The 12549-nt window shown below is 53.7% G+C and overlaps 2 protein-coding genes across 16 annotated transcripts in view; one reads left to right on the top strand and one right to left on the bottom strand.

Moving 5' to 3' along the window:
* The window catches only part of TMEM266 (transmembrane protein 266), a 129141-nt gene that overhangs the window by 47206 nt on the left and 69386 nt on the right, over positions 1 to 12549 (bottom strand). For 4 of the 15 annotated variants that reach the window (XM_021098999.1, XM_021099001.1, XM_021099000.1 and 1 more), the window contains 3 exons: positions 11650 to 12525; positions 9867 to 10021; positions 6835 to 6908 (listed from right to left, as the gene is read on the bottom strand). In XM_021098999.1, coding sequence (XP_020954658.1) covers positions 6835 to 6908; positions 9867 to 10021; positions 11650 to 11663 — 243 coding nt within the window. In that variant the 5' untranslated portion in view covers positions 11664 to 12525. The remainder of the gene's footprint in view (positions 1 to 6834; positions 6909 to 9866; positions 10022 to 11649; positions 12526 to 12549) is intronic. The other 11 variants (XM_001928832.6, XM_021098998.1, XM_021098997.1 and 8 more) reach the window with 7 other exon arrangements.
* LOC106507705 lies at positions 4477 to 6251 on the top strand. The gene is made up of 2 exons (XM_013989027.2): positions 4477 to 4624; positions 4895 to 6251. The coding sequence occupies exon 2, from the start codon at positions 5011 to 5013 to the stop codon at positions 5986 to 5988; it is 978 nt and encodes a 325-aa protein (XP_013844481.1). The 5' UTR covers positions 4477 to 4624; positions 4895 to 5010; the 3' UTR covers positions 5989 to 6251.

Genomic DNA, 12549 nt, shown 5'->3' with positions numbered 1-12549 from the left:
TAGCCCCTAACAAGAGAGTCAGCCTGTCCTTTGAGGCATGGAAGCCAGGCATTGACTTCTCGTCTCTAGCTATGAAAGTCCTAGATGGCATCTTCTTCCAACAGGAGGTTCTTTTATCTACAGCGAAGATCTGCTGTTTAGTGTAGCCACGTCCATGAGTGATCCTAGCTAGATTTTCTGGATAACTTGCTGCAGCTTCTACATCGGCTCTGGCTGCCTCACCTTGCAGTTTGATGTTACAGAGACGGCTTCTTTCCTTAAACCTCAGGAACCAACCTCTAGCTTCTAACTCTTCTTCTGCAGCTTCCTCACCTCTCTCAGCCTTCTAGAATTAGGGCCTCGCTCTAGATCAGGCTTTGGCTTAAGGGAATGTTGTGGATGCTTGGATCTTCTATCTAGACCACTATAACTTTCTCTAAATCACCAATAAGGCTGTTTCCTTTTCTTATTACTCATGTGCTCACTGGAGCAGTGCGTTTGGTTTTCTTCAAGAGCTTTTCCTCTGCATTCACAACTTGACTATTTGGTGCAAGAGGACTAGGTTTTGGTCTCTCTCTGCTTTGACATGTCTTCCTCACGGAGCTTAATCATTTCCAGATTTTGATTTAAAGGGAGCAATGTGCGACTCTTCCTTTCACTTGAACACTTGGATGCCATTGCAGGGTTATTAACTGGCCTGACTTCAACATCACATCTCAAGGAATAGAGAGGCTGAGAAGGGGGTGGGGGGAACAGCCGGTGGGAGGAGCAGCCAGAGCACACACAGCATATATCGATTGTTTGCCCTCTTATATGGGTGCGGTGCATGGCGCCCCAAAATGATTACAATCGTGACATCAAAGATCACTGATCACCATGACAAATATCACAAAAATGAAAAAGTTTGAAACATTGTGGGAATTACCAAAATATAACACAGTGACAAGAAATGAGCCAAAGCTGTTGGAAAACTGGTGCCGAAAGACTTGCTCAAGGCAGAGTTGCCACGGACCTTCAATTTGTAAAAAACACAATATTTGCAAAGTACAATGAAGCAAAGTGCAATGAAATGAGGTGTGCCTGTAGTAAGGCTTCTGTTCCTGCTCACAGCTGGGGACAAAACTTGTGCCTAAGGAAGTAAACAATGTGCTCGGAAGCTCAGAGCAGGGGAGGGTCATGCAGGCTACCTGAGGGGGTGGGGGAAGGGGGCCGCCGAGCCTTAAAGGAAGGGAAGGTCTCAGAGGGGCCTTGGCAGGTGACAGGGCCACCTCTAGCTGGTGTGGCGCCTTTGTGTAATCTGGAGAGGTGCCATTACCCTAGGACACTTGTATCTACTGGAAAACGTATGATACACTCATGTAAAAAAAACTAGACATTTGGGCGTTCCCTTGCGCAGTGGGTGAAGGATCCAGCATTGTCACTGCAGCATCTCAGGTCCCTGCTGTGGCACAGGTTCCATCCCTGGACCAAGAACTTCCACATGCAACAGGCATGGCAAAACAAACAAACACACAAACACTAGACACTTGACGCTGTCTTCCGGGAAACTGTCCCAATAACCACTGGGAGTTGAACCCCCTTTGCCGTCTACGTGGCCTGGCACAGTGGGCCTTTTGTTTTCTTTACACAGCACCCGGGAGGCCTGGCAGAGGTGTTCCAGGACAAAGGGGTCCTGGTGGTGGCAGAAAAACAGGCTTGCTCCATGGCCAGCTTGACAGGGGCAGGGCGCTGGCATGGGGTGGAGGTGGCAGGACCAGAGCTTCTAAAATCAAGTCTGATCCTTTGATGGGTCCTCTGCCCTTACCGAGCCTGCTCATTTCTTCTTCTTGCCCTTTTCAAGGCACGTTCATGATCCTATTGGCCTTGTCCTGTGAGGGGTGGGGTCACCATTATTCATGGCATGGATGGGACTTTTTGAGAGTTGGGACACAGGAGGTGAGAAGTCAAAGGACAGCCTGCGCTGTCCATGCACCCTGATTGCTCCGACCTCCCTGGAACTCAGAGAGTGAGACAGCCAATAACATCTCTCTCCTATGCACCAGCAGTGGCTTGATCCCCACCCCCGCCCCCCACAGGGTCAAGAAGACAACGCCTAAAACAGGTCCTATTCCCTCATGTTGAGGTGAGGGGAAGCTGAGGCACAGAGAGGGGCAGTGACTTGTCCAAGGCCACACAGCAACTCAGTAGCCAAACTGGCTTCCTTTTGTCAAATTCTCCTCAGACCCTGAGGTGAAGCGAATGTATCCTCAACTCTGAGAGGGTAGAGCCACAGACCAACCCTCCTGCCTTCCTTCCGTCTGCTGACTGAGGCTTGCCAGCGCCCCCTGGCAGAAAGCAACAGGCAGGAGAGGGACCCCTCACAGGTCTAGAATCTTGGGGTGGCTGCTGATGTGGAGAGAAGAGGCCCTGGCTCAGTTTGGTTTGGCAGTGGCTCTCACTTGGCTCATGGCGCAGGTAAGCCAGCAGGCCAGGCTCCTTCGAGAGCCAGCACAGCTCAGGCCAACCCTGAGAGGCAGTGCCAGGGAGAAGGAGGTGGCCCTAAAAGCCCAAGTTAAGGGAAACTCTGATCAACCGACAGGTGGATACAAGAAATGTGGTTTATCCATACAATGGAACAGGAGTCAGACATAAAAAGGGATGAGGCACGGATCCACGCCACAGTGTGGATGAACTTGAAAACACGTTATGTGAAAAGAGCCAGACACAAAAGGTCATGTATCGTATGATTCCACTTACATGAAATATCCAGAAGAGTAAAGACCATAGAAACAGCAGATGAGTGATGGGCAGTGGCTGGGGGAAAGGCGGATAGGGAGTGGCTCTTTAATGAGGACAGGGTCTCCTCTTGGGGGTCATGAACATCCTTTGGAACTAGGAAGGGGTGATGGCTGTACAACATTGTGTGTGTGCTGAATGCCACTGAGTGGAAAGCTTTAAAAGGGTCCCGTTATGTAAATTTCACCTCAAGAGCATCATCATCCTAATAAATAGGAGGAGGAAGAAGCAGCAGTTGCTGAGGCTCTAGAAGGCCAGCCTTCTCCTCTTGCAGGAAAAGACCTAAGACTCTGCATCTCTGCCCCAAGTAGGGGGCAGAACCAACAGCCCATGGTCTGCACTATGGCCCTGCTGCAGGGTGGCCCTAAGGTCTGGCCAGGCCCTAAGGCCTCACGCAGTCTTGGGAAGAGAAGCAGCTGGCCTCCACAGTGGCAAGTGGCCTCCGGGCCTGGTCTCAGCCAAGGGTGGGGTGGCACTCTGGAAACACTGGCCCCACAATTCTCTGTCTGGATTCCATAGGCTCTGCCCAATGCTGCAGGGCCCTACAGAAGCGGGGGGACCCTGCCTGACCTCCTGGGCACCCACTTCTACCTCAGGCCCCTCCAGGGCCCCTTCGGGGCCTGACTGTGGGGGCGCCTACTCTCAGGTGTTTGAGAAACACCTGCCTTGCGGCTGAACAGCTCGGCCTGTTGGAACAGATGTGCTCAACCTGAGCCTAAACCAGCCCCAGGCTTCTCTTCTTCGGGCCTAGAGCTGCCTTCCCTGGAGCCGAGCCCTGGGATGGGCAAGGACAGACTAGCGCAGCACGCACCCCGTCTGTGTTCCTGCAGCCCCAGCAGCATGCTGCTCGTCCCGAGGCTTCCGCTTCCCAACTCTCAAAATGTCCCCCCTGGTTTGGTGGCTGTCCCAAAGCTCAGTTGAGACAAGGGTGGGCTGTCTCTCAGGACGAGGTGAAAGGCTGCAGGGCGTCTGCAGTCCTTTGGGTCAGACCTTCTGAGAACTTGCCTGAGACCGTCCCCTCGCTGCCCTCCGCCCCCCGCCCTCAGTCCACAGCCATGTCCCTGGGCATTCCACTGAGAAAGAAGGGCCAGCCCCGAAGTGGGGGCAGTGGCTTCCCCATAGATGAGGAGGGTGTGCCCATCATGCTGGGTTTACGGTCAGAGGCATTGCAGGGTCTGCCTTTTTCTTTCTCAGTTCCTGGCTCAGGCCCTTCCCTGATCCTTGGTTCGCTCGCCCCCTGCGGACATCTGGGCCACAAGGGATGCAGTGGGGACAGACCAGATGACAAGTCCAGAGTCCTGGGACCAGTTTGGGTGGAAACTGAGTGACACTGGGCTACCTTCCTGGTCCCTATGGTTTCAAAGAGACACTGCTGGCATTTTCAGCAGGCGAATATGCAGACCTGCCCCATGGCTGAGGGATGCTTGGCTCCCCTGGCCCTTCCCACTAGAGCTGTCCGGATCATTGGGAGAAGCACAAACACCCACACACATTTCCAGCCCTCTGGGAAGTGGGGGTGGGGGCCTCCATGGGACTCTTTCAGCCTCTTCAGATGCTAGGAGCCCTGGCAGCCTAGCTGGGCTGCCTCTCCTGAGAACACTGTGTACCAGCCCCTCTGCTCACGCTAGGCTGGGTATGCTGGAGAAGTGGGGGCATCTCCTCTGTTAATCCCCAGGACCCCTCTGTCACTCCTCTGTTACTCCTGTTTCTCCCCCCCCCGCCCCGCCCCGCCGTGCCCCCCGCTGTCTCTGACAAGGTCTGAGGCCTCAGTCATGCTCCCCCAGCCCCCACTCTCCCCACTGAGCCTTGGGAGGCCCAGCCCCTTCCACAGCTGTGTGTGTGTGTGTGTGTGTGTGTGTGTGTGTGTGTGGTGGGTGGTGGGGGGCGGGGGGGACGTCTGAGGCCACGATTTCTCTGCACAGGGGCTTGTCTGTTTCAGGTGGCTCGTCTCCGGCAGTGACAGGAAGGGAATGCCAAATTAACGCTGGGTAATAAATTCTGCCAAGGCAATAAAACGCAAGGGGAGGGATAGATGGAAGAACCGCAGCAACTGATTAAACATTTTTGTTGGCAGTCACAGACACATGGCACATTTTCCAAGGTTTGCATCAAGGAGACATCTGGCCACGGCCTCCGTGAGTGTGTGTGTGTGTGTGTGTGTGAGGGAATCTCCTGGTGAGTGGAGACAAGGGGGCCAGGGAGGGCAGGACCCTCTGAGGGGCAGTGGGCTGGGGAGCAGGCACTATTTGGGAAGCAATGACCTCAGCGAGCAGGGTTGGGACACTTCCCAGGCGGGCAGTGCTGGGATCTGCCCCCATAGTCGGAGCCTTGGGCCTCGGCTCGCCTGCCAAATCCGTGGGCTGCACGGAAGAGGCCTGGGAAGAGAACGTTCCGTGCCTGGAGTGCTGCTGCCCAGCCCCACTGCACTCCACACTCAGACTCAGGATTCAGAACTCTGGGCCTGAGGCCCAGGCCTCCACTGAGTCTGAGAGAGAGAGCACGTGCCATGAGACGGGGTCGGAGCAGGCCTACAGGAGCACCCTGGGGCCTGACTCCTCGGGCTCCCTGATCACAAAGTCTTCTCCGAACCTCTGCCTGCATCGCTGCTCTCCCAGAGCATCCTTCCTCCTTTCATGGCCCTCCTGTGCCCTGGGACTCAGACCCCCTCTGCCTCCGGGGGATTGTCCCCTGTGCTGGTGTGAGCTGCGTGTGGGCACGCATGTGTGCATGGTCTGCACCTCCCCTACAGGCTCTGGGCTTGCCTCCTTTCTGGCTTTCTCCCCAAGCTTGCTGACCTCGCTGAGAGGCCCCACTAGGGCCCTGCACGGGCTAATTGGGACCTGTGACACACGAAGGGAGAGGGACAGTGGCCAGCTGACTTGGGCTGGTCTTCTGTTAGGAAGAGCAGGATTTCCACATAAAGCTCCCCTGTCCTTCAGAGACCTGCCCCTGCTCACGGGATCCAGCCTGGGCTTCTCAGCTTCCCCCGGAGACCCTGCCAGGAGCAGCCCTACGTCAAGGCCCCTGAAATGCAGGCCAGGGTGTCACTGTGACAGGCTGGGGGCTGCTCAGAGGATGCATCCCTCATTGGTGTCACATTGGAGGAAGTGTGTCAAGATCCTGGTTCCCACACACTTCAGACCCCGCCCCCAGAGCTATCCGCTCCCGCTCCAACCCAGTGCCCATGAGCCTCTAGGGGCTTTTTCCCCTCCTACCTCACACACAGGGAGATGAACTTGGGCTTCATCTACTGAGTCCAGCAACAGTGAAGAGCATCCATGCTTCCTGACCCCAGACAAGTGTTCCCTTGCTCCCACAGAGGGAGCACAGCTCGGCCTGGCCTAACTCTATACCCCCTAAAGAACTGGGTCAAGAAGTTCCCGTCGTGGCTCAGTGGTTAACGAATCTGACTGGGAACCATGAGGTTGCGGGTTCGATCCCTGGCCTTGCTCAGTGGGTTAAGGATCCAGCATTGTCGTGAGCTGTGGTGTAGGTCGCAGACACGGCTCAGATCCCGCGTTGCTGTGGCTCTGGCGTAGGCCGGTGGCTACAGCTCCAATTCGACCCCTAGCCTGGGAACCTCCATATGCATGGGAGTGGCCCAAGAAATGGCAAAAAGGCAAAAAAAGAACTGGGTCAGGTCCACTGCCCAGCCCTGTGACTCCATCCTTTCTGCCCTTCACATGCCTCAGCCCCAAGGGGCAGGTTACCTGTGTCTCCGGGACCACGGCCACTTAGACCCCAGTCTCCCCACCTCCAGGCCCCCTGAGCTTCGGCCCAGCATCTGCCTCCTGAACCTTTCCCTCTCCCTCAACCCACCTAGCCTCTCCTTTACCAATATCACCATCTACTCCTTCCCTGGACAACACCTGCTCACCCTCTGGGTCACCTGCCAAGGCCCAGCCTCCCTGCATCATCTCCCAGCACAGGACTCAGCTCCCTGTATGGTGTTTCCCTCTTTGCAGTTTCGAGGGCTGGCAGAGGGCCTGACACCAGAAAATGTTTAGAGGATAAAGCTTTGTCTCGCCGCGATAGGAGGCGCCCAAAAGAGATGGTCACCGGGCCCAAGTCTCCACCTACCTCTGAGAAGAACACGGAGAGAATGACCAGACTGATCCAGTGTATCACGCCAGCAAACTGGAATGCACTGGAAACTGCAAGCACAATAACAGGGGCCAATTTCAGGCGCAAGGAATTAGGTGCATTGGTAGAGGGGGCTTCACGGTGCGGAGGCAGGTCTCTGAGGGCCCAGGGCATGAGCATTTAGATCTATATGCAGCTGGGCCAGAGACCATCAGGGCGGCTTTAAGGGGTGTCTGTGATGGAGGAGGTGGGGGTCCTGGGATGTTCTGTCTTGCTCCCTCTGAGGGGTGGCCTCTGTCTCCCGACAGGCTGCCTCTCAGAGGCCCCGCTCAGCCCCATCAACCAAGCTGGGCTTTGTGCCACAGCCATCCTCCCAGCAAGGAGCCCTCCAGAGGGGGACTTCTGAAGACATCCAGGGCTCTCGGACCTGGGGAGGCAGCTTAGGTCAGGGCTAAATCCCCTCCGCAATTTACCTCCAAAGCACCGTGCACTGTTAGTGGGACCTAAGGTGGGCTTACTTGGATTTTGCATTCTGAAAACTCTGAGTGGCTGAGATGGTAATATCTGCCAGGGTGTTAGAGGGAGAAGGATCAGGACCAGAAGAGGGAGCCAGGGGTGGGGCAGGGCATGTCAGCCTCCTGCAAGTGGCAGAGCAAGCAGCTGGGGTCTGCTAGGCTTCTGAACTCCAGAGTGTGAGCGGGGGGGGGGGGGGGGGGGAGCCGTCAGCCACTGAGAGCTCCCACCCCAACCTCCACCAGACAATCTGTGGCATTAAGGCACCACCTCTGGCAGGTCCTTTTATCATTCAGCAGCCCTGACTAAACTCTGAGCCATAGCAGAGCATAGTTTATCAAGGAGCGAGGTCAAAAGTAGGGCACTGGGGCCCCGGACAAGGGTCAGGCGGGCTTTGATGGAGAGTGGGTGGGAGAGGAGTACCCCCCCAATCCCAGGGGCCAGCCTGAAAGGGATACTGGTAGGCCATCCGCTGGCTGTGGATGCAGGGGCTGCAGACAAGATGCAGGAAAGCTGAGAACATGCTAGCCTAGCCAGGGCTGCTTCTCTCCAGGGCTCTGGCCAGGCCTGCTCAGCTTGCAGCTCAGATCCCCTGGGGGCCAAGCGAAAAGGCCCAAAGCCATCGGTGGGGTGGGCTGACCCAGAGAGAAGAACCCACCGCCTCCCCGGAGCTCTGAGGTGAGCAGCCCCAGGGGTGGGTGGAAACAAGGTCCTGGAGCATGTTCGGGGGAAGGAGGCTGCAACGCCAGCTTCCAGGGGGGAGACTTTGGGGTCCCTGGCTTTGGGTCCAGATGAGCCTCGGTAGGCAAGCCCCGACACGCCGTGGATTCTTTCCATCCTGAGTCACATGAGTACTGGTGGGAACCGGGAGGCTGGGGCCTGTGTGACTCTGAAAAGACCTCCAGATGATTCTGGAGACATAAAATCTCTCTCCATTATTTCTCAAATGAATTCCTGCGCCTTTTTTTACGGTTTGCTTTAGAAGAGCAATAAATCTCCGATTGTGCGTTTTATGGAAGTTAAGATGCCTTTTATGAGCTGCTATTGGATCTCCCACCAAAATCAATCTCCTGGATACTTAATTTTAAGCAAAATTCCAGTGTCGGCCAGGTTCTCAGTTCCTCTCAATGCTATGTCACAGCCTGAGTGGCCGAGGGCCCTGAGTATAACCCACAACAGGGAAAGAAAGACTCTGTTATGGTCAGATCTCATAAAAAGCAGACGTAGGGATGAGCGGGAGGGAAAGTATACAACATGGTTTAATTGAAGACAGGTTGAGTGTAAAACTAGTGTGGTCACATTCTGCTGGAAGGTACTTTGGAACCAAGGGGCCACCAGCTGTACAAAAGCCAACGAGGCTTATCAGACAAAAGCAATCCTGGGCTCCCTGCCATCCTTGCTCAGAGACTAGGGAAGGCCAGTGGGACTCTGCTGGAGCTTTGACAGACCCTGAATACCGAAGGTCCCGTATAGGATCTGGGGGCATTTGAGAAAACAAGTCCAGGATGACTGAATGGGTCTGGGGATGGCCAGATCTCTAGTCCTGGATTTTGCCAAAGGCAGGAAAGGAGGAGGGGGTAGGGTGGGCACCAATTTCATTTCTTTTTTTTATTTGCACTTGAATGAACCATCTTCTGGACAGGGGACCTCTCCACTCACTCAGCCAAAGCTAGGAGTCAAGACTCTTGGCCCTCCCCTCCCAGTGCACCAAATGGGTCTACGAGGTGGGTGGACAGGAAGCCCACTGTGCTGGACAGAAGAGACACGAAGAAGGACAAAAGAGGGAGCAGACAAGCCATTGGTTGCCATGTACATCAGACTCCTGGGACCATAAACTAGGATGAACACCAAAAGGACCAGGATGGGAGAGAGAACTGGCCTGATGGCTTGAAGTCCCAGTTCTACTACCTCTTACCTAGGGAGTCTCACTTCTCCAAATCTGAATTCCCTTGTCTATAAAAGGGGATTCAGTCTTGCCTATCACAGGGTTGCTCTAGGATCAAACGTATGGAGAAGTGCTTTCAAAATGATCATGTAACAAATAAACAGCACCACCAACTTACAGCTAGATAAAAATACAAGGAATCCTATCGTCACTGTGGCTGCTGTCATTATTAGTTATGACAAGGTGAGATGTCTCCACACATGGGAACTCTCTTTAAGCTACAGAAAATTCCAACCTGGAAAATTCCAAATGGGAACATTAAAAAAAAAAAAAAGGTGCATACAGGGGTCCCCAACGTTTTTGATCTCATCAGTTTCTGATCACAGACTGCTGGGGAGGGGGAGCAAAGAGGCCACACTGGGTGTGGGGGGCACCCCGATGCTGGGGGTGACAGAGAGAGAAGCCACCAGATGCTTTCCTCCCTGTGGTGACCCGCACGAGCCGTGGGGCCAGGGGTGGGCAGTGCCATCGGGCTGGGGGCAGGTCACACTGCTGGTTGGGGACCCCTGATGGATGCACATGGAATATTGACATCATAGGTATTTTCATAGGTATCTCTCTTGCTACTCACACTGGAGAAGCTTTATATCTATTAGAAGTTCCAGAGTCAGGAGAATCACCACCAATATTACACAGGCTACCAGGAAACTGTTGACACTCGCACTGAGCAAAAATACCTGCCACACGGCTGCTCTCTTCCCACAGCACGGCTTCAGCCAGGTGGACCTGTGGGGACAAAAGTTAGAGAGGAGGCACTGAGAGGGGGGCAAGGTCCCCGCCGCTGCCCTGCTCTCAAACCCACCCTTGTCACACCTCCCCCGCCCCGTGAAACAGCTTCCTTCAAATGGCCACTGGGTAGGATCAGAGTAGAAACATTTCATTAGGAGATGAAGCTGGGTTTACAGGCTGATCTGGGCAGCTCAAAGCATCTGTGTTCTTTCCTCTTATCCTTATTTTATTTTTTATTTTTTGTCTTTTTAGGGCCGCACCCTTGGCATGTGGAAGTTCCCAGGCTAGGCGTCTAGTCGGAGCTACAGCTGCTGGCCTACACCACAGCCACAGCAACGCAGGATCTCAGCCGTGTCTGCACCTACACCATAGCTCACGGCAACGCCAGATCCTTAATCCCCTGAGTGAGGCCAGGGATTGAACCCACAACCTTAAGGTTACTGGTCGGGTTTGTTAACCACTGAGCCGCGACAGGAACTCCTCATCCTTATTTTACCTTTTTTTTTTTTTTTTTTTTTTTTTTTTTTTTGGCTGCACTTGCAGCATGAGGAAGTTCCCAGGCCAGGGATCGAACCTACACCACAGCAGTGACAGTGCCGTATCCTCAATCCACTGAGCCAGCAGGGAACTCCTCCTCATCTTTAAAATCTTTGTGAAACCCAAATCTTAGAGGCTTGTTGTAAAGACGGAAGATCACACAAGTTATTGGAGAGCCTGGGATGCGGTAAGTGCTGTGTGACTTATTATTATGACTATACATTTAACGATACTTTTGTGTGATCTCAGAACACAGTGCAGGCTCTGAGTTTAGGAGACCCTCAGTCAACCTCTAATAAATGCTCAATGAATGAATAAGTGAAATTTCCATCTTTTTAGCTACATAAAGGAAAGATTTCAACCAGATCCCTGTTTCTCAAAGGTTGTTAAGAAATGCTAGTTCCACAGGATGTGAATGGCTATTACTCAATAAAAAGTTTCCATGGCTGGGGAAGTTTTGGAAAATCTGGGTCAAAGTTAAATGGATATTTTTCTCTGCAGGACATCTGAGTGTCATGATATGCTATTACGCGTTGCTGTGCTCTAAAAGGAATTTACAGTATCAGGGTTTCCCAAACTCACTGGCCTTGGCATGCTTTTGTCACGTGGCATGTGGAGGGACTAGGGATTTATAGAGCATCTTTTGGGAAACCCTTGACTAGATGATGGTGAAAGTTCATACATAGACATGAGGCCACATGGACAGAAGCTTCCCTGAGCAGGTTTGGGAGCGGGGAGGAGGCACGGCATCTCAGAATTGGGGGGCTCTCAGGGCATCTGACCCACTCCCTTCAGGAACACAACATCCTGGTGAAAAGAGAGTGCCTCTGAGGGAGCATGGGGAGGCTGAAGTCGAGCCTCCCTGCCTTGGTAGGTAATGTGCGAGCTGGACCCACCTGCCTGCCTTGATGAGGAAGAATTAGGTGCCCTAGAGCACAAGATACAGCACTAGCGGAGGACGCCTCCCTTCTGGCTGGGCTTCAGGCTCCCGAGACCGTGTCAAAGACACTCTGGGCCTCAGCCTCCCTGTTTGTAAAACTCCTGAACCTCCAGGGTTATTGAAAGTTAAATGAGAAAATAAATCTGACCTGTAAAGCACCATGTGGCTGATGGTGATGATGGTGATGGTGAGGATGACAATGTTGGTGGTGATGACGACAATGACAATGGTGATGGTGATAAATTATCTGATGGCCCAAAGACTCAGCCACCACTTCCTGTCCTTCCTGTCCGGAGCAAGCAATTGGCTGGAGCCTCCTGCAAAGGGGTTGATCCCCACCCCAAGGATGTTGCTGGAAGAGGAGCTCTGCCTTCAGGTACTTTCTTCTCCCTGAAGGAACAATGTGGACGCTTCAAGGAGATTTCTTCCACACAGTCCATCCGGGGGAAGCTTGAAGGAGGCCCCAGCTGCTGGAAGGTGGGACAAAGCGCATGGCTCTTCCAGAAACCTGGCAGGACATTTGGATTATCTGAATCTTTCTGGATGTTTTCCGAAACCTATGAAAATGATAGGTATCCTCGGCTCTGTGGGAATAGGAGACTGGGGGTTCAACCCCCAGGCTCGGGAGCTGGTCCCAGGAAGAGGGGAAAGGGAATTTCAACCTTTTAGGGGGCAAGAGGAAGAAGGCAAGTGATGGGGTAAGAGGAGGAAGGCATTTTGGACAGGTGGAGGGGGACTGATGTGACCCCCAGATGGCCTAGACTGGGGCAGGGGGTGAGGAGAGCAGCCAGGCAGAGGAGAGGGTTCTCACTGAGAGACAAGCAGAAGACAGAGGGATAAAGGTGAGTGGAGGGCAGACTGAGGGCCACTGAGGAATGCCTGCCTCACCCACTGCATGTGGGTTTCAAAGCCTGCTGCAAAATCTCTTCTTTCCATGTTCCCGTAGGTTCATGAGGGCTGCCGGCAAGCAACACGCTATGGGGTAAACCCCAAACTGACACCATGTGGAGCTTAGCAGGGTTACCTGAGAAAATATAGGACAGCCAAT

This window comes from Sus scrofa, chromosome 7, assembly GCF_000003025.6.
Source record: "Sus scrofa isolate TJ Tabasco breed Duroc chromosome 7, Sscrofa11.1, whole genome shotgun sequence".
Classification (NCBI taxonomy): Eukaryota; Metazoa; Chordata; class Mammalia; order Artiodactyla; family Suidae; genus Sus; species Sus scrofa.
The sequence above is the reverse complement of the archived record's forward strand: the minus strand, read 5'-3'. Positions and strand labels throughout refer to the sequence as shown.